Source organism: Lontra canadensis, unplaced genomic scaffold (assembly GCF_010015895.1).
Source record: "Lontra canadensis isolate GAN:19392208 unplaced genomic scaffold, GSC_riverotter_1.0 scaffold125, whole genome shotgun sequence".
Taxonomy (NCBI): Eukaryota; Metazoa; Chordata; class Mammalia; order Carnivora; family Mustelidae; genus Lontra; species Lontra canadensis.
In genome coordinates this window covers 3,518,915-3,540,999 of record NW_022631119.1, presented here as the reverse complement: position 1 = coordinate 3,540,999, position 22,085 = coordinate 3,518,915, and the positions used below count along the sequence as shown (strand labels likewise).

Below are 22,085 nucleotides of genomic sequence, written 5' to 3'. Positions count from 1 at the left end.
AGGGTGTGACAGAAAAGGGTTAGAACAAGGAATCTTTGTGGTGGTGGAAGTTCTGTAAGTTGATTGTAGTGGCAGAGAAATCAACAGGAGATAAAACCATATAGAACTACATGGACACATACACGAGTGCATGTAGAACCAGTGATATCTGATAACATGTACAGATCATGCCAATGTCAAACTTGATATTGTACTTGAATTATGTAAAATGTATATTAGGGGAAACTGGATATAGGACACACAAACTAAACAGTACTATAGAGTATTATTTTGGCAACCTCCTATAAATCATTATTTCTAAATAAAAACATCTTTTTAAGAAAAAAGATTTATTTATTGGAGAAAGTGGGGGAAGGCGTAGAGAGGTAGAGGGGCAGAGGGAGAATCTCAAACAGACTCAGAGGTGAGCACAGAGCCTTTTGCAGGGCTTGATATCATAGCGTGAGCTGAAACCAAGAGTCTGACGCTGAGCCAAATGCACCACCCAGGTGCCCCAATAAAGACATCTTTTGAAAGTCCCAGTAGAAAACAAAGAGATAAAATAATGAATGAGCTATTCACAGAAAAGGATATTTGGGTTCAATAAATACTTGAAAGGTCTAAATATAAAACATTTTAGATCTGATACAGGGAAGTGAGCTTTCATATCCGCTGGCCACATACCTCACGTCTAAAACCACCAGCATCTGCACCCTCATTTAAGGATTCAGAAACCAAATAAAGCTTTGTTGAGATATGCTAAAATTTCTTCTGCTCTGATATAGGCATCTATACTTGGCTTGACATTGTCAGAATATTAATCATGCTTTACAGTATGTATGAAGGGTCAGTCTCTCCTCGATCTGAAACCAAGCCAAATGTAGGTGATTTTTTTTTTTCCAGATGGAGAGCCAATTATGTCAACAATTGACTATTTCTTTTGTTTCTTCACTGCTTTCAGGCTAGAGAATTTGTGTTTGAAATAAAAATAAAAATTTTTAAATTCCCATCAAGTAAATGCTATGTATATACTGCTGGCGTTTATTATCTAAGTTAACATTGTGAGGAGAGGGTAAGCAAAGTATCATCTTAATTCAGTTTGGTTTGTGTATTAGTAAAGATAGTTTTCTATAAATTTTAGTATTTGGTCATACAAAATTCATTTTTAAGTTGTTTCTATAGGTCGTGTCCTTTTCCCATTTGATTCTTATTTTAGAGAAACAGGAAAATAAGGCCAAGAAAGAATACAAAAGATAGCAACATATCTTAACAACCAGATTTGTTACCACCATATTTGCTTTCATTCTTTCATTTTTTTAATTAAAGAAATGTTACAGATAAATTTAACAATTCCATCTAAACCTCTCCCACTTCCACCAAGGCAACCAATGTCATAAATGGATATATGACCAACACACAGTACTGTTTTTTGCATTATTTTATTAAACTTATACAAATGTTACATCTTTTCATTGTACATTTTGTTTTTCTTCTCTCAATATTTATATTGTGATCTAGGTACTATATGTCAAATTTGTACCTTCTCTCTAAATACGGTATTCTATCATAACAATAATTACATGGTATTAATCTATCCTTCTACTAATGAGAATCTGTTATGTCCAATTTAGTGTAATACAAACCACGATGAACATAGAGATGTGTATCTTCATGCCCGTATCTGTGTGCAATACACCAAAATAGAAATGACTATTTCATATTTGTGTTCTTAGAGTGATCCAGTTACTCTAAAGAAATAAATCTATTTCATTTTCATCATAGTTTTAGAATTTTGCTTTTTATATTCTAGTCTTCAGTCAATCTGGATTTAATTTTTATATATAGTATAAAGTAGACAACTGTCATTTTTTGTTCAAATGAATCTTCTGTTTATTGAATAGGCCATTCTTTCTCCAATGACTTCAACAGCAATACCACACAAAAAATTTCCTTATCTCCTTTCTTCAATCCTTGTTTTGTTTCCACAGATTTATTTACTTATGAAGAACACATTGTTTAGAAACCAGCTTTAAATATGTGATGCTATCTGGTAGACTGTGTTTTCTCTTGTTTTTCACTTGTTTCAGCTATTTGTGGTCCTTTATGTTCTCATACAAAATTTTAAATCAGTTTGTGAAAAATTTAACTAGTGAAAACTTTGAGTGGAAGTACCTTAGAGATTTGTGAATTTATATTTTTGGAAATGTGTTTTCAATGTTATTTTTCTCAGAATTTCAGGTCCTACTTTATGTTCTTCAAAATGTTTTTTGTAACTTTATATATGTGTGTGTCTTGTAATTGCTGTTGTGTTATCCTTAGACATTTTATATCAACACATTTTCCAATTAACTATTTCCTGTGTAGGAGAATATTTTTATAGGAGGATATTTTCATAGTTTCTTCCTTCACCCCAAATCTTCTTTTTCTTGCTTAACGTACTGGCTACAATAGGAGCTCAACTGTAATGCTGATATGCTGGTAGCAGACATCTTGTTTCATATTTTAGTAAGAAACCTGAATAAATATCAATAGAGGTCTACCAAGGTTTTTGATGTTCAACTTATTTGTTACACAATTTGTCACATTGTATAAGAATTCTCATGTTTCACAATTCTGTGACTTCTTCAAAAGTCTTTCCACATTCACAGTTTTCTGCTCCAAAACCAATTATGTAATGTGAAAGGAGGTGCTAATTCTGAAGGCTTTTCCATCTTCACAATATTCATTGTGTTTCTATTTCTACTGAGTATGAATTCTCTGGTGTCTAACAAGGTGTGACTTTTGGCTAAAAGCCTTACCACACTCATTACAATGATAAGGCTTCTCACCGGTATGTTTTCTCATATGAAGTGTAAGAGATGAGATTTGAGAGAAGGCTTTTCCACATTTACTACAGTCAAAGGGTTTCTCACCTGTGTGACCTCGTATATGTATAGTAAGGGATGAGCTTTGGGAGAAGGCTTTTCCACATTTATTACATTCATAGGGTTTCTCACCTGTATGACCTCTCATGTGCACAATAAGAGAAGTTCTTTGAGAGAAAGCTTTTCCACATTCATTACATACATAGGGCTTCTCACCAGTATGACTTCTCATATGTAAATTGAGCAGTGAACACTGAGAGAAGGCTTTCCCACATTTATCACATTCATAAGGCTTTTCTCCTGTGTGACTTCTCAGATGAAGAGTAAGAGATGCAATTTGAGAAAAGGCTTTACCACATTCATTACAGTCATAAGGCTTCTCTCCAGTGTGAACTTTCTGATGTGTAATAAAGTTTTGTTTTTGACTGAAGGCTTTACCACATTCATTACATTCATAGGGTTTCTCTCCAGAATGAATTTTTTCATGGGCAATGAGATTTGATTTCTGGCTAAAGGCTTTGCCACATTCCTTACATATGTAGGGTTTTTCTCCAGTGTGAATTCTCTGGTGTCTAACAAGATTTGACATCTGAATGAAAGCTTTCCCACATTCATTACATTCATAAGGTTTCTCTCTAGTATGAATCTTCTGGTGTGTAATGAAGTTTTTCTTGTGGCTGAAGGCTTTTCTACATTCCTTACATTCATAAGGTTTTTCACCAGTATGACTTCTCATATGTACAGTAAGGGCTGAACTTTGAGAGAAGGATTTTCCACATTCATTACATTCATAGGGTTTCTCACCTGTATGAATTCTTACATGTATAATAAGCATAGAAAACTGAGAGAAGGCTTTTCCACATTTATCACATTTGTAAGGTTTTTCTCCTGTATGACTTCTCATATGAAGAGCAAGGGATGCAATTCGAGGGAAGGCTTTACCACATTCATTACATGCATAAGGTTTCTCCCCAGTATGAACTTTCTGATGTGCAGTGAGGCTTTGCTTCTGGCTGAAGGCTTTCCCACACTCATTACATTCATATGGTTTCTCTCCAGTATGAATTTTTTCATGATCAATGAGATTTGATTTCTGGCTGAACGATTTCCCACATTCCTTACATGCATAGGGTTTCTCCCCAGTATGAATTCTTTGATGTCTAATGAGATTTGACATTTTAATGAAAGCTTTCCCACATTCATTACAATCATAAGACTGCTCCCTACTATGAATTTTATGATGTTTAATGAGTTTTTCCTTGTGGCTGAAAGCTTTTCTACACTTTTTACATTCATAAGGTTTCTCTCCAGTATGAATTCTCAGGTGTCTGATGAGGTCCAAAGTTTGACTGAATCCTTTCCCACAATGATTACACTTAAAGGGAGTTACTGCAAGATGGGATGGATTAATGCAAAATGATTTCATAGGTTCACTAAATTCAGAATGTTCCTTTCTTATAAGGATTCTATTATTATGATGACAGTCAAAATTATTATGTTCTAAACAATTTCCAAACAAGTCATATTCATAGAGATTGTGACTGGAAGGAAAAAAGTCCAAGTTAAGAGGAAATGCATTTGCAAATTTCTTATGACATTCATTGACTTTTTCTTCAGTCAGTGTTTTTGTGTATTTATCTTCAAATTGTGTCAAAAGTCTGTCCTGGATTTTCTGATGCTCAATCCCCCACATTTCTCCTAAAACAGATTGCAAATAAATATCACTTGAAAATTTTTCCAATATTATAAAATGAAAATTTCAGGAAATATGCTATCATGGGATTCATTCTTGGTTTACGGTTTAGTTCCCCATTATAAAGCAAATTTCATGTGTGTAGATCTCGTATTTTTGAAGCTTTAGGAGATCCCAGGAAAAATATGAGTAGAGGAAAAGAGGAATACAAATAGCTTTGTGTTTAAAAACGGGATCCGAAACAAAACAGATGAACTGCCGGATAAATAAAAGGGAGAGTGCAGAATGTACAAAGTAAGAAAAAAATGACAGAGGAAAAAAATAGGAAGTTAATTATAAAACTATTTTGTAGGACTCTATTAAAATAAGCTTTTACAAACTGCTTAACATAAATAATTTTCTGGAAAATGCAAATTACCAAAACTGACCCTGTAAGAGGTAGAAAACCTGTATGAACCAACTTCCACAAAATAAAGAGAAAAATATGAAAAAGCAATCCCATAAAAACAAATCAAAAAGGCCCACAGAGGTCCACATGGGAATTTGAACATTTAGGGGACATTTGCTTTCATGATTTGCAAAAAGCTTATAAATATAGAAAAAGAGAATTTCCAATTTTTTTCTGTGTAAAACGTAACAATACCGAAACCTGAAAAACATAACCAAAAAAGCCAACTACACACCAACTTCACTTATGAATATCAATGTAAAAATTCTACCTAAAACATCAAAATAACCCAGAAGGAAAAAAAAAGTGACCTAGAGAACATTAAATATGTTACATCATACTTGTGTAGATTTTAAGGTACAGAAGTATGTTTTACTATTAGAAAAATCTATTTTACTATTTTTTTAACTATTTTACTATTAGAAAAATCTACTTCTATATTAAAATGTTGAAGTAAAAAAATCATTTCCAAAGATATTTTAAAAAATGATAAAACTAAACATCAATTTTCCATAATGAAACTTTCAAAAAATGGGAATACTTATTTAACTTGGGAAAAAGTACAGCACAACTTCAATAGCACCATATTTAATAAGAAAAATCTACCCCCAGCCAAAAAAACAAAAATCCCAAAGCACTGACATAATAAAAAGTACTATCACCACTATTATTACAGTACTGTGTAGTGCACTGAGGGACGAAATCAGAGGTAGAAAATGTGGAAAGGAAAGGTAAGATTAACATTTTTGTCAACAATAAAACAATTTACGTGCAAGATCAAAAGTGAAAAATTATTATAAAAGTAAAAAGTCATTAACTTCACTGTATCTTAGAAATTAATAGTTTCAATAACATTCATAAATACAAAGAACTATTTAGAAAACATAACAGAAGACTATACTTACAATCACAACAAATAAATATGGAAAATATGGGAATTTAATAAGTAAGATCCCAAGATTTTCAGAAAATTAAAATGCGCACACAGATGTGACCAAATGGAAAGGTGCTACAGGTTGAATTGTGTGTACTGCAAAAAAGATATGTTGAAATCCTAATTCCCAGTACCTCAGAATGTGAAGTTAGTTGGAAAAAGGGTCACTGCAGATGCAATTAGTTAAAATGAGGTCATACCAGAGTAGGGTAGCTCATAATCTGACTGGTGTTCTGACAGAAAGGATGCAATGTGAACAGACAGAAATACAGGGAGAACAACATGTGAGAATAAAGACACAGGCTGGCCTTGTGCCACTGCAAGCCAAGGAATGTCTAGGGCTACTAGAAGCTGAAAGAGGGAAGAAAGGGTTCTTCCTCTACAGATTTCAGAGGGAGTATGGCCTGGCAACACCTTGATTTAGGATTTCTAGCCTCCAGAACTGTGAGAATAAATCCTGTTATTCTAAGCCACCCAGTTTGTGGTATTTCATTATGGCAGCCCTAGGAAACTAAGAAAATCACATTGCTGGAAAAGAACATTCAACCACAAAAATGACATTTATTCACAAGCTAACCTATCAATGTAATTTCATTAAAAATATTTGAATGTGAGATAAAGAAAAATGCATAAACTAACAAAGACTATCCAAGAATAGATGGAAGACCATTCTCTTAAGAAATGGAAGCAGAAATGCTGTCAAGTCAGGAACATGAGGCAGAGGATACAAAATAAAGGAACTGCCTCAAGCATAGAGTAACTACAAGCCTACCTACTTCCTGAAGGATAACATTCAGTTCCCTGTTGCTGCTTAGCTCCAAGGCTGGAAAATGGAGATTCTTCTCCCTCTCTGCCAGACTGATAATAAAGGAAGGGAAAATTCCTGTGCAACTAACTGTAAAGCAGGTAAACTTAAGAGACTTGGTTGCAGATTACACATGTGAAAAGAAGGCAGAATACTAGCCTTTTGGGTAACTTAGAAAAATAGAAGTCCCATTAAGCAAATGATGTTGAAGGCAGATTAGGCTGCCAAAGTACATCCAAAGAGAAATGAAAAAGAATTTGATTCACGTACAATAAGGGCTTCAATACGAAAAACAGATGCATTCATATACAAGAATTGGTAAACTTTTTCTTAACGTGTCAGATAGTAAATATTTTAGTCTTTGTGGGTCATACGGTCTTTGATGCAACTATTCAAGTTTGCCACTATAATGTGAAAGCAATCCTACACAAGATGTAAATGACTGGGTGTGGCTATGTTTTAATAAAACTTTTATTTTCAAAAATAAGAGGCAGGCTTACAAACCATAGTATAGTTTGCTGATGATCCCTGTTCTAGATCAGAGTACTCATTTTCTTTCCCTAACATTACCCTTTTTTAAAAAAGCAAGCCAAGGAAGAACTAGCCTACCACTAAAAATGAGAAGGTGCTAAAACCAGGTCTGTAAGATGTATTACAAAAGAAAAAACATAAAAGAAACAGGATATAAAGAAAGCAGAAAAAAGGCACCAGCTAAAACAATTATGGCACACAGTAAATGAAAATGTTGGCTATTTCCACGAACGGCAAAGCTTAATGAAAATAAATCTATAAATCAAGAGCTGAAAATCTAAATATAAACAAATGAAGTGGAAACAATAAGAAAACAGAAAGGGATAGGTGAAAAAAATAAGTGGCAGAACCAAGGAAAGAAATGGAAGAGAAAAATAAAACCAACCAAAACGAAGAATACCATGCACATCGGGGGAAAAAGAGACTAGGTAGTACTTTTAGTATTGAAATTATAGAATGGTAACCTCACACTGAAGAATAAGCTAATGGTAAAACAAATTCTGATGCATCACTGGGCTTACAGAAAGTAGCACAAATCTCCAAGAACACCACAATATGCTCTACCAACCACACGTGAATACCATACACTAAAAAAATGAATAAAACACAAACAAGTATTAGCCAAAATCAGGTCTGCAAGAGGGATTTAGAAAGCAAGCAGGAAGATGAATTTGACTTGACTTCCTAGACAAATCAAAGCCTGTTAACTGAAGCATAAGCCTCGGGCCAGGAATAAGGAAAAGAAGATCAACTGAGGTTCCTACAAAAAGCCAGCACATTCAAAGAATGGTCAACTGTTCTTCACTTGGTAATGGCTGTTGGCATCTATCAGAAGCACATATGAATCATCTTTGGAAGAATGCAACCCCAATTTAGGTTAAGATTATTGCAAAAAGGTTTAAAAATGCTGAATTCACAATCAGCAGTCATCAACCACGTGAAGAATCAAGTACAAAAGGCAAATCATTTAATCCTGAGGACTTAAAATATTAGAATTGTCAGATACAAAAAACAGAAGAGCTACATAGAATATTTTGAAAAAAGCAAAGGATAAAAACACGAACATAAACAAGCCACAGAAATTGGAGTGAGAAAGATGTAGGAGAAAAAAAGCCAAAAAAAAAAAAAAAAGGAATTTCTAAAAATACAAAACAGTACTACTGAATTTTTTTAAGCAAATGAGATAAAAGATACATAAACACAGCTGAAGAGGAAATGAGTAAATCTGAAGATATATCTAAGGTAATTACTGAGAACACAGAAAGGGAGACAGAAAATAGTAAAGGAAATGAAAAAAAAAAAGAAATATGGAGGAAAAAAGATCTAGCCTCTATTTTTAGGAGTCCCAGAAGGAAAGTGTAGAGAGAATGAAGGAAGCCAATATCTGATGATGTTGGCTAAGAAATCTACAGCGTTAAGGAAGACAAAAATAAGAGCACTATGGGAAATGTTATACTAATAGATTAGAAAATAAAGATGAAACAAGTTGTTAAATATAACAGGCTACTTTGGAACATCAGTGTATAGTAAAACTTTACAGATACAGAGCAAACTTACATATTTATGGAAATTAGGTTGTTCAACTTGGTAAAAATTAATTTGAAAAGCAGAATTAAGTGGGTAATTTTCTAGAACAATATAACCTATTACCAAAAACTAATGCCAAAAGATACAAAACACCTATAGAGAACAGTATAAAGTAACAATGGATAAAAGCTGTCAAGAGCACTTTACCTCAGTAACCCACAAGGTCCAAATAGGTGAACAAGTAAGATAAACCAAAATTTTAAGGGAGTTATATGCTATTATGAGTACTCCAGAAGGAGAAATGATTTTAAATTCTAATTATGAAACCAGTGTAACAGTGCATCCAAAGCCTGAAAAAGTTTGAACAATTATTTAAATTCATGGTAAAAATGTAAGCATGATAAACCTGGCGATTCACAGACCTGTACCCCTGGGGGAAAAAAATATATGTTTATAAAAAATAAAATTTATTAAAAAAAATGTAAGCATGAATAATTACGAAAAAAGACTTCATAGACTATGAAGACATAATTCACCTATATACATGAATGAAAAAAATCATAGGATAATCTCTTGTAAGGAAAGATTATTTTAACTAAATGAACATTAAAAAAAAACTTAAGGTTCCAAAAGTACCTCAAAGAGGAATGTCCAACTGTGAAAAAATACTGGAAAAATATACAAAAGATAAAAGGCTTCTCACATCAATATAGTCATATAAATTAAAAATTCAACAGAAAAACAGGCAAAAGACATAGGCCATTTATAAAGAAATACAGAGCTTAAACATATGAAAACATCCTTGATTTCACTCATAATAAAGGAAATACAAATTCAAACTAAAATGAATTGTTTTTCACCTATCGAATTGGGAAAGTTTTTAAAAATGCTAAGACTATGTTGGCAGAAATTCCTGGTAGAAATAAAAATGTAGTTTCTTTGGAGAGCAAAAAAAGACTTGGCACTATCTACTACCAAATTAGAAATATATGCACGTATGTGTATATACATATTGCCTACATGTGTATGTATATGTATGTGGGTCTATGTGTGTGTATAAATACATGTGCAGACAACTGTGTGCACAAATACATGACAAATGCAGCAGAAAATAAAGCTATGAGAAAAGTATCAATGACCTGAAAACTTACTGAGTAAAACAGCTGTAGCCATTACTGAAGTATGAAAGCAAAAGCTAAAAATACAGTGGGAAATGTAACTGAGTACAAAATAAAATACTAAAGCATTTATAATAGAAGGAAGAAAAGAAAGTCTAACATAAATGTCAACAGTTTAGTTGAACAACTGGTTATGTGAATATGCAAATGCAAAATGAAAGAATCCTATGTAACAAGGTGGGCAAAGAGACTGAAGATACTAATAACAGAACGATTGTCAAAGTAAAGCTGGAAATGAATTAGGAAATGCTAACACACAGATAAAAAGGCCAACTAGTCCTTTAAGTTCTGTGGAAAGAAGAATGTTCTCTAGAAAAGACATCTTAGGTTAGTAAGTTATTCACATAGACTATTATTACTTAAAAGTCTACAGTCTTTAGGAAAATATATTTGGAGAACATTTCAGAGGGGTCAACTAGTCATGGATTAACCATTAAAGAGTTCCGGTCCCACCTCACCTGTCTGTTCCCTCCCTAACTAACCTGGATAGTGTCTCCTTAACGCTTCTTCCTCCACCACCCAAGGTTCCTCTTCTTGCTCCAACTTGAAAATCACATCAGGTTTGGTGAATGGACAGCCTGTCAAGGGAAGTAACATAAGATCTGGGCATAAACACCAGGCACAAAAAAATCATTCAACATCTCAGAACACTGAAAAAAAAATCATTCAAGAATTGACACTGGCCCAGGGAAACCAGGCTTTCTGAAGGACAAGGACATGGTTTGTGGGGATGCTGCCCCTGAAACATAAGGGGGATGACCGTTTGCTTTGAAAGCTGCAGCACATATATTCATGTAAGCAAAGTCACCTCAAGGTGAAACTCACTCAAACATTTAAAGATTCCACGCATTTCAGAAATTTGGGCGAAAGTATTTTACTCCCCGAATTTGAGTTACACAAGAAACTACCCTTACCCACTGTGATTAAGTTGTTATAGTTTTCTAGCATCACATTCCGGTACAGGTTCCTCTGAGCAGGATCCAACCGCTGCCACTCCTCCTGGGTGAAGTCAATAGCCACATCCTTGAATGTCACTGTTCCCTGTAACAACACACTCCTACTCAATCTGAAGTCATCCCTTTTAAATGACGTAGAAAACATATGAACCACGTTCTCAGAGTACCCAAAGGTAAGAGGTTATTTAAAATTTTAGGGGATGTTGTTATTTTCTAAACAAACAAACAAACAAACAACAACAACAACAACAAAACCCCAACATATTAACAACATTCTGTCAGTCTGTGTTCATTCACAGAATCAGCAAGCATGTATCTTAAATACCTACCATAGGTTTAAAGAGATCTTCGGCACCAAATTATACTGAGTGTGGAAAATGGGAGGAATATAAAATTTTACTCATGTGGTTTGGGAACTCACTAATGCCTGTGACTCATTAAGGTAGGCGAAAATGAAAACTGGATTTGGATGGAAGCAGAAACAGGGATAGAATGATACACACAATTTGAAGTACAGTAGCAGCTAGATGTATTGTTCATGAGATCAAGAGAAATTTAGAAAAATGAGGATGTTTTGTTCATAAGCCTATAACAAGTGTCTGCAGCCATGAAAATGGGAAATGGGAAAATGGGAAATGCTAACTTTGTTAGCAAATAACAGATAAATAAAAACAATAAATAAAAAAAGATTAACAAAATTTTTTAAATGGTCTGAACCAGAATCACAACTAGAAGCATGAGAAAAGAGTATCAAGAAAGCTTTAGAGTAAGTTTGGAAATGAGGTGCCAGTGACAAGTTTTATGAGAGCAATATAGAAATATAATGCAAGTATATAGAAATATAATGCAATCTTCCTAGTTAAAAACTGTATCAAGAACTAATGATGTACTATACGGTGGCCAAATGAACATAATAAAAAAAATAATACCTGAATAATAAAATATAAAAATAATAAAAAACCTGAAATGTTCAAAAGATTAACAAAGGAAAAAAATCTTCAACAGCAACAGAACAAAGAGGTCTGTCCAAATCTCCTACCCTTTGAGGAATTTCTATGAGAGACTGGGTGAGATGAAATGACCAGGAGCTAATTCACGATCCAGGTTTTTAAGAATTTATTTGTAGGTCTAAGAGGACCCTATGAATATGAACATCTACTAACACAAAGGGTTCAGAGTAGGCTGTGGGATTGAAATCCTCTTTTGGAATCCTTTCTAATAAGTATCAAGGCCTTTGAAATAAACAGGTTTAAGAAACCAAAGGCCATATGCCTGAATAAGATATTTCTCATTTGTTTCCCTGACTCAACAACTTGATTTCCATCTATGGACAAAAGTGCTTTTGTGGGAGCTGTCAGAGCACCATACACCAAGAGGCTAAGGAGGAGACTCACCTACTCATGCTTTGGGTAACAGGCATTTAAGAGCTCAGCCCTAGGTATGGATTTTGTAATGACCCATGAACCAATCTACCCCTCTTGGCTGAGGTCCTGGACCTTTGGAAAATACTATCTTAGACAATCACCCATGAATAAGAGAACTTTTGTGGAAATCCAGTCTGTAGCAGAGAAGTCCCAGCATATTGCTGAGAGCAAAAAAAATATGAGTTTGGACTCATCACAGGGGATAAGAAGAACAGTTTGATTTTACTCACATCACCTGTCTCCCAAGGTAGCACAGTTTAGGACCATGAGGGATGTTCATGGCCAATGAACTTATCCATGGAGGAAAGTGAGAATGTATGAGTGAGCGCTTGGTTTCCTAGCTGTGTGGGATAGAGCCAAAGTGGCTTCTTTCTCTTTCACTGCATCCAGAGTACTGAATTCTGAGCTGCATGCCTGGAGGGTAGAATGAGTCTGGGAGAATAGCAGATAAAGAATCTCATAAGGCATTAAAGGGATCCAGATCTTACTGTGTTGCAAACTCCACTAAGAAGCCTGCTCATGAGCTGCTCCATGTAATTTGCCTACAGATCCCCCTCACCCGTGGGCACCCTCAGAGTTCTGCAGACCTCATCTCCACAAACTCCCACCCCCCAGCAAAGAGCCAGCCTGAATGCAGGCAGGAAGAGACCAGAAACGTGAGTTTTAGTGCTGCCTTTGGAGAAACAACAAGGAGGCTGTCAGCAAGCAACCTGGTGTGCTGTAGGATAAAGAGAAGGTAGACAAGCTTAAGAATTCTGCTACAAGAGAGAGCAAGAACAGTGGGGCGGTGTTTTGATAGAAGTTCTAAGAAAGCCTCAGAATCCCTAGCAGTGCTGATGAAAGTTATTTCTCTCCTTCAGGAGAGAAATTAACTACTTTCAAGTAGTTAATGACTGGAGGATGTGCGAGCTACTTCAAATGTGAAGATAGCAATGCAGAAACTTCAAGGAATATGAAGAAAATCAAGGAAACATGATACTGCCAAAGGATCACAATAATCTATCAGTAACTGATCTCAAAGACATGGAAACGTGATTTTCCCAATAAATATTTCAAAGTAGCTGTTTTAAGGAAACTCAAAGAGCTACAAAAAACACAGAAACATATCTTGATATTAGGAAAATAGACATGAACAAAATGAAAATTTCTCAGAGAAATCATAAAAAAGAACCAAACATTCTGGAGCAGAAGAATACAATAAATGAAACAAAAATGCACTAAAGAGCATCAACAACACAATGGATTAAGCAGAAGAAAGAAACTGTGAGTTAGAAGACAGAACTATAAATTATCTGTTCAGAGAAGAAAAAGAGTGAAGAAAGTCTACATGAGTCATGGTGCATCATCAAACAAAACTATATTCACATTATGAAAATCTCAGAATGTGAAGACTGAGAAAAAGGGCAGAAAGCCTATTTAAAGAAATAATGCCTGAAAACTTCCAAATCTGGAGAGAGATTTTGATATCCAAGTTCATAAAGCTCACAACTCTTGAGATCAAGAGCTGACGCATGCTCTACTGACAGAGCCAGCCAGGTACCCCACCACTGTATACTTTAAACTAACACAATATTATATGTAAATTATATCTCAATAAAGCTGAAAAAAATTTTTTTAAAAAGAAAGCAAAGTGCCAAAGTTTTAAGACCCTGAAATTCAGGGAGTTCTTGGGAATTCCCTTTAACGGGGATAATGACCAAACTAAGCTTGAACAAAGCACCCGGTTAAGAAGTAGGGCTGAGGAGAAAACATAATGCAGAAAGCTGGGCCTAGCATAATGGTTTCACTAATCACATAGAAGGACAGAACCATGTAAGATGAATCCTTGATAATACTGCCTCAGCCTCAGATTTCTCCTAAGATGGATCAATAAACTAGTAAATAAAATTTAAAAACAAACACCACAGATTTGGCAAGAAAATCCTAACTGCACCCAACTCAAGAGTGAGAGAATTCAAAAATAAATAATTAAATAATCTTGAAAATACTTAATATAATTTTGCAAATGTGAAAATTGTCTAAAAATGAGAAATCTAGACCTTATATACATAAATCTCCAGATTTAAAAGTTGCTATTTTATTTATTTATTTGTCAGACAGAGGATGTAGGACTTGAACCCAGAGCCCTGGGATCATGACCTGAGCTGAAGGCAGACACTTAACTGACTGAGCCACCCAGGCAACCCGAAAAGTTGATGTTTTAAACATAAATAATGAAGCAGGCAAACACTAACCCTATCAACCCTGCTAGCACTGCGTGCCCCAACCCAAAGTCCCCCTGCCAACCTTCCCCACCCAACACATCCACCTCAGCAGGCATCCCTCTAAAGCAGCTCCTACCTCCTTACCCTTGGCAGGTAGCCTTGGACAGAATTGTGCCACTCCCAATGGATTCCTGCTCTGGGGAGGAGGACTGATAACAGCACACACCAGTGCACATGCAGTTCCTGAAGCAGGGTCTCTTAGTTGGTTGTACAGGGAGCAAACCCTGCCCTTCAGTGCACCTGCAGCTGTGATAGAGAGGCTAATTGTAGACAGGTAGGCTAAAAGTTGGCCCTACCCACCAATACGCGCATGTTGGTGGTAGCCAGGCCCCCTCCACAACTCAGGGAGCAAATCCTGCTCAATATGCCCACAAAAAGCAAAGCAGGGGGTGCCTTGGTGGCTTAGTCAGTTAAGTGTCTCCCTGCTCAAGCCTGCTTCTCTCTCTCCCTCTACCACATCCCGTTTTTGCTTTCTCTCTCCCTGTCAAATAATTAAAAAAAAAAAAAAAAGGCAAATCAGGTCACTGCAGCTGGCTTAGCTGAAGGCAAATACAGCTCAGGCACAAGAGGAGGGAAGCCTACACAGGGGACACCAGTGGAGCACCTGGTTCTGGTCACCAGTAGGGATTGCATTACATGGAACCACAGGACCTCTTCCACATAAGCCTCAACTTTCAAGACCAGGAGATGTAGCTAACCTACATAGTACACAAAAAACATACACAGAAAATCAGACAAAAGGAGATAGAAGATTATGTCCCAAATGGAAGTAAAGACAAAATCAGAGTTAAAAAGCTAAACTAAATGGAGATAAGCAATATGCCTGAAAAAGAATTCAAAGTAATGATCATAAAGATTCTGACTGGACATGAGAAAAGAGTGGATGAACTCAGAATTCAGCAAAGGCATAAAAAATATGAAAAAGACCAATCAGAGCTGAAGAATTCAACAACTGATATAAAAAAATACTAGAGGACATTAACAGCAGATTAGAGGATGCAGAAGAATGGATCAGTGATCTGGAAGAAACGAAACGAGATGAATGCAAAATAAAAATAACAAGGAGGAGGAGGAGGAAGTGGAGGAGGAGGAGAAAAAGAAAAGAAAGAAGAAAAGTGAAGAAGATATAAGGAAGAAGCAGATGCAGAAGAAGGATAGGTTAAGGGAACTCTGCAATGTCATTATTAAGAGAAATAACATTTGTATTACAGATATCTAAGAAGGAATGGGGGTAGGGCAGAAAACTTCAAAGAAATAATAGCTGAAAACTTCCCTAATGTGGGGAAGGAAACAGCCACGTCCAGGAGCTGCAGAGAGCCCCAAACAAGATGGCCCCAAGTACGTCCACACCAAGACACACAATTACAATGGGAAAAACGTGATAAAGAGAGAATTTTAAAGCAGCAAAAGACAAGAAAAGTTACATAACAAGGGAAACCTCATAAAGTTATTAGATGATCTTTCAGCAGAAACTTTGCAGGCCACAAGAAAGTGGCAAGAAATATTGAAAGTGCTGAAAGGGAAAAACCTACAACCAAGAATACTCTATCCAGCAAGGTTATCATTCAGAATAAAAAGAGAGAGTGTTTCCCAGACCAAAAAAAAAAAAAAAAAAAAAAAAAAAAAAAGGACCCCACCCCAATAAAAAAAAAAAAAAAAAAAAAAAAAAGTTAAAGGAGCTCATCACCATTAAACCATCTCTATAAGAAATGTTAACAAGAAAGCTTTAAGTGGGAAAAAAAGGCTTAAACTAGGGGCAAGGAAATTATGTAAGAAAAAAATTCACACGTAAAAGCAAATGTATAATAAAGGTAGCAGATTAATCACTTAAAAGGCCAGTATAGAAATTAAAATGTAAAAGTAGCAACATTGATTTTATCTATGAAAATTAGTCAAGGGGCACAAAAGTAAAAGATGTAAAATATGACATCATTATATATATAAAATGTCAAGGCAGAGTAAACACTCAGAGCTTTTAGAATGTGTTCAAACTCAAGCAACTTAATATACACTGCTATACACAAAAGATGTTATGTATGAAGCCAAAGATAACCACAAACCAAAAATCTATAATACATATACAAAAACTAAAGGGAAAAGACCCCAAGAATAAGACCAAGAAAAACCCCATCAAACCACACAGGAAGAGATCAAGAGAAGAAAAAACAGAAGAGCTAAAAGTAAGAAAACAACAAAATGGTAATAAGTACATACCTATCAATAATCCTTTAAATGTAATGACTAAATGCTCCAATCAGAAGACACAAGGTATTAAATGGATAAAAAACCCAATACCTATCTATATGCTACCTATAACAGATTTACTTCAGATCTAAGGAAACACAGAGACTGAAAATGAACAGATGAAAAAACATATGCCAGGATACCAATACTTATATAAACAGAACAGACTTAAAGACTAGCAAGAGACAAAGAAGGGTACTGCATAATGATAAAGGGATAAATGCAAGTGGAGGATATAATAATTGTAAATATCTATGTGTCCAATACATATATAAAAGACATTAACAGACATAAAGAGAGAAATTGATAATACAGTAGTAGTAAAAGGCTGTAACAACCCACTTAAACCAATGGATTGATCAATCAAACAAAAAATCAACAAGGAAACAGTGGTTCTGAATGACATATTAGACAAGATGGACCTGACAGATACATACAGAACATTATTTCCCCAAACAGAAGAATACACATTATGTTCAAGGGGGCATGAAAAATTCTCCAGGACAGATAATATTTAGACTTCAAAAGAAGTCTCAATAAATATAAGAAGACTGAAATCACACAAAGCATCTTTTCCACCTCAATAATATGAAAACAGAAGAAAAAAAACTGGGAAAAACAAACACATGGAGGCTAAACAACAGGTTATTAAACAACCAATGGGTCAACAAAGAAACCAATGAGGAAATTTAAAAATATATGGAGACAAATGAAAATGAAAACACAGTAGTCCAAAATTTGGGGGATGTTGAAAAAGCTGTTAGAAAAGAGTTTATTGTGATACCAGGCCTACGTCAAGAAACAAATTCTCAAACAATCTAACCTTATACCTAGGAGTTTGGAAAAGCACAACAAATGAAACCTAAAGCCAGCAGAAGAAAGGAAATGATAGAGATCAGAACAAAAATAAAGGATATAGAAACTAAAAGAACAACAGGAAAGATAATTGAAACCAGGAGCTGGGTCTTTGAAAAAATTAATAAAATTGATAAACCTCTAGCTAGATTTACCAGAGAAATCACAAATATACAAAATCACAAACCAGGGAGGAGAAATAACACCACCACAGAAATACATATAATTATAGAAGAATTATTATGAAGACTATATGCCAACAAATTGGAGAACCTGGAAGAAATGGATAAATTCCTCCAACATATAAACTACCAAAACTAAAACAGGAAGAAATAGAAAATGTGGATAGTAAAAAAAACAAAAACAAAAACAAAAACAGCAAAGAAATCGAATCAGTAATCAAAAACTCCCAACAAAGTAAGTCCAGGGCCACATAGCTTCAGAGGTGAATTCTACCAAACATTTAAAGAAGAGTTAATACCTATTCCTCTCAAACTATCCCAAAAAGTAGAAAAGGAAGGAAAACTTTCAAATTCATTCTATGAGGCTAGCATTACCCTGAATCAGATAAAGTCATCATTAAAAAAGAGAACTACGGCCAATATCCCTGATGAACATAGATGCAAAAATTCTCAACAAAATACAAGCAAATCAAATCCAACAATACATTTAAGGTATCATTCATCATGATGAAGTGGGAACTATTCCTGGGTTGCAAGGGTGGTTCAATATTCACTAATCAATCAACATAATACATCACATTAATAAAAGAAGACTAAGAACCACACGATCATTTCAGTACATCTGAAAAAGCATCTGAACCAAGTATAGCATCTATTCATACTAAACACACTCAACAAAGTAGGATTAAAGGGAACATACCTAAACATAATAAAGGCCATATATGAAAATGAGGAAAAACTGAGAGCTTTTTCCTGTACTGTCAGGAACAAGACCACTTTTATTTAACATAGTACTGGAAGTCTATGAGATGACAAAATCAGACAACAAAAAGAAATAAAAGGCATCCAAACTGGTATGGAAGAAGTAAAACTTTCACTATTTATAGATGACATGATACTATATAGAGAAAACCCAAAGACTCCACCAAAAAACTGCTGGAACTGATAAACGAATTCAGCAAATCCACAGGATACAAAATCAATCAGAAATCTGTTGCATTTCTATACTCCAACAGTGAAGCAGCAGAAAGAGAAATCAAGGAACCAACCCTACTTACAAATGCACAAAAACAGTAAGATACCTAAGAATAAACCTAACCTAATAAACCTAACAGGTAAATGACCTGTACTCTGAAAACTATAAAACAATGATGAAAAATCTGAAGATGACACAAAGAGATACTCAATGCTCACGGATTGGAAGAACAAATATTGTTAAAATGTCTATACTCCCCAAATCAGTCCACATATTTAAGGCAATCCCTAGCAAAATATCAATAGCATTTTTCACAGAACTAGAACAAACAATCCTAAAATTTGCATGGAACCATGAAAGACCCAGAATAGACAAAGCAACCTTGAAAACAAAAGCAAAGTTGGAGGCATCACAATTCTGGAGTTCAAGGTTTATTACAAAGCTATAATAATCTTGTCTGTTTCCACAGTTTAGCGATTGTGGACATTGCTGCTATGAACATTGGAGTAACATATAGCCCTTCTTTTCACTACATCTGTATCTTTGGCATTGAGCATAAACAATGAACACTGAACAAGAAACACTGAAAAAATAAAATTAAATAAAAAACCCCTTGGGCGCCTGGGTGGCTCAGTGGGTTAAGGCCTCTGCCTTCAGCTTAGGTCATAATCTCAGGGTCCTGGGATCGAGCCCCACATCGGGCTCTCTGCTCAGTGGGGAGCCTGCTTCCTCCTCTCTCTGTCTGAGCCTCTCTGCCTACTTGTGATCTCTGTCAAATAGATACATAAAATCTTAAAAAAAAAACCCAAAGCTGTAATAATCAAAACAGTATGGTACTGACACAAGAACAGACAATGGAATGGCTCAGTGGAACACAAGACCCAGAAATGAATCCACAATTATATGGTCAACTAATCTTTGACAAAGCAGGAAAGAATATCCAATGGTTAAGACAGTCTTTTCAACAAATGGTGTTGGGAAACTGGACATCGAAATGCAAAATGAAAATACTAATTCAAAAAGATACATGCAGGAGCACCTGGGTGGCTCAGTGGGTTAAGCTTCTGCCTTCGGCTCAGATCATGATTTCAGGTCCTCAGCAGGGAGCCTGCTCCCCCCCTCCCCCGGCCTGCTGCTCTGCCTGCTTGTGATCTCTTTCTCCCTCTGTCAAATAAATAAAATCTAAAAAATATATATATATATATATATATATGCACCCCTGTATTTACTGCAGTCTTCTTTATAATAGCCAAGATACCAGAGTCTGCTGATAGATGAATAGATTTAAAAATGTGATATACATACAAACATACATGATGGAATATTAATCAGCCATAAAAAACGAGATCTCGCTATTTGCAAAAATATAGATGCATCCAGAGGGTATTAGTGAAATAAGCCAGAGAAGGAAAGACAAATATCAGCTGATTTCATCTCTATATGAAATCTAAAATACAAAACAAATGAACATACCAAAAAAACACCCACAACCCCACAAAATACTCAAATACAAAGAACTACTGGTTGCCAGAGGGCAGATGTGTGGAGGGAATGAGTGAAATAAAGGAGATTAAGAGATGTGACCTCCTACTTATAAAATAAATAAGTCACAAAAATGAAAAGTAGAGCATAGAAAACAAAGTGAATAATTTTATAATATTTTTGTACAGTGATAGGTGGTAACCACTTATCATGGTGAGTAATGAGTAATGTAAGAATTGCTGAATCAAATACTATACCCTTGAAAGGAAACGGCATAGTTTGTCAATTAACTCCAATAATAAAATGAATAAAAGGAAATATGAAACCTACACCCTCTAAAAAGAAAAAGAAGAAATCCGTTAATAGTGTGCTACCGTAGCACAGAATATTACTCTTTTACTCCAGGATGTATTCTTCCCCTTTTCCAAAGTTTTGCCTGGGCTCATGGCCTCCTGAAATAAATTATCAATTTTCAATTCCTTGGAAAAGGTATTTTTATACAATAATATTCTGGACAATGAGATGAAAGTAGAAATATTATGTGTAATTACTGGTAAGTGAGTTTAAAGGGATGAGGTGATACCTTTTCTGTCTTCCTCCTTCCTGTGGAATGGTAAGGAAATATGACAGTCAGGTAAATATACATTTGGGTTAATGAAGCAGAAGCGAACTATTAGAGGATGAGATAGAGTAATGATATAGAAGTTTTCTGGTTCCCTATACCTTGGAGATAGAGGACTAGATCTGTTTGTTGGTACCTGAACTTCTACATGAGGGACAAATAAAATTCTGTCCTGTTTAAGCAACTGTTATCTAGGATTGCTATCACAAGCCATCAATAATTAAATCTACATAGACAGATAAAAATGCTCATGCCAGACAGAGAGCATTTCAAACTACTACATTTGCAGCAACCATGGAGATACGTTCTAAGATCCCCTTCAACAGAATCAACTTTGAGAAGCATAGTTGGTGGACATCCTCCAGCTGTTCCTTCTTTGCTTCTACTATTGAGTTCATGCTGAGACCATGATCTTCCCAAGATACTCCCAGCCAAGACTAACAGTGAGGGTATTAAAGCCTGGACCATTTCTACCTTATGTGAGACTCTTCTAATGGGAAATGTTTGGTCGCTGAACTGGCTAAGGCTTTATCAGAGTTGCATGATGATCTGAGTTACCAGAAGAGTCAACAAGCTTAAAAAGAAATAGATTAAAAGAAACTATACAATCTGAGGAAGAAAGAAAAAAAATTTTTAAAAATGAACACAGAAATGTGAAGCAGCAATAAGCATATGAACATAGGTATATATGAACATCAGAAAGAGAGGAAAGGACAAAAAAAATTAAAATAGCTTAAAACATCCTAGTTTGATATTTAAAAACCCCCTAATACACAAATCCAAAATACTCAATGAACCCTACGCAGGATAAACATGGAGAGTCAAACCCCAACACTTCATATTCAAGAGGCTGAAAGGAGAATTCCAGGGAAGATGGTAGAACAGGAGGACCCTACAAAGACTACTAGAGAACATTCACATCAGTGTAAGTGACCCAGAAAATGACCCAGAAAATGACCCAGGAAATGTCAGAACTCACTACAGCTAAATACAGAGAAGAGGCACCATCAAAGAGGATAGGAAGGGTAGAGACATAGTTGGGAACTAAACAAACCCACGGAACCATATTCAAGAGGGAAGAATGCCACAGGCACAGAAAGTGGGGAGAAACGGACTCTCTC

At 35.3% G+C, this 22,085-nt stretch overlaps 1 protein-coding gene across 4 annotated transcripts in view; it reads right to left on the bottom strand.

The window, feature by feature from the left end:
- Window positions 1-2,360: 2,360 nt before the first annotated feature.
- The window catches only part of ZNF569 (zinc finger protein 569), a 141,277-nt gene continuing 121,552 nt past the window's right edge, over window positions 2,361-22,085 (bottom strand). For 3 of the 4 annotated variants that reach the window (XM_032842062.1, XM_032842063.1, XM_032842064.1), the window contains 3 exons: window positions 10,874-11,000; window positions 10,442-10,537; window positions 2,361-4,541 (listed from right to left, as the gene is read on the bottom strand). In XM_032842062.1, the coding sequence (XP_032697953.1) occupies window positions 2,719-4,541; window positions 10,442-10,537; window positions 10,874-11,000 (2,046 nt within the window). In that variant the 3' untranslated portion in view covers window positions 2,361-2,718. The remainder of the gene's footprint in view (window positions 4,542-10,441; window positions 10,538-10,873; window positions 11,001-22,085) is intronic. The other variant, XR_004380791.1, reaches the window with a different exon arrangement.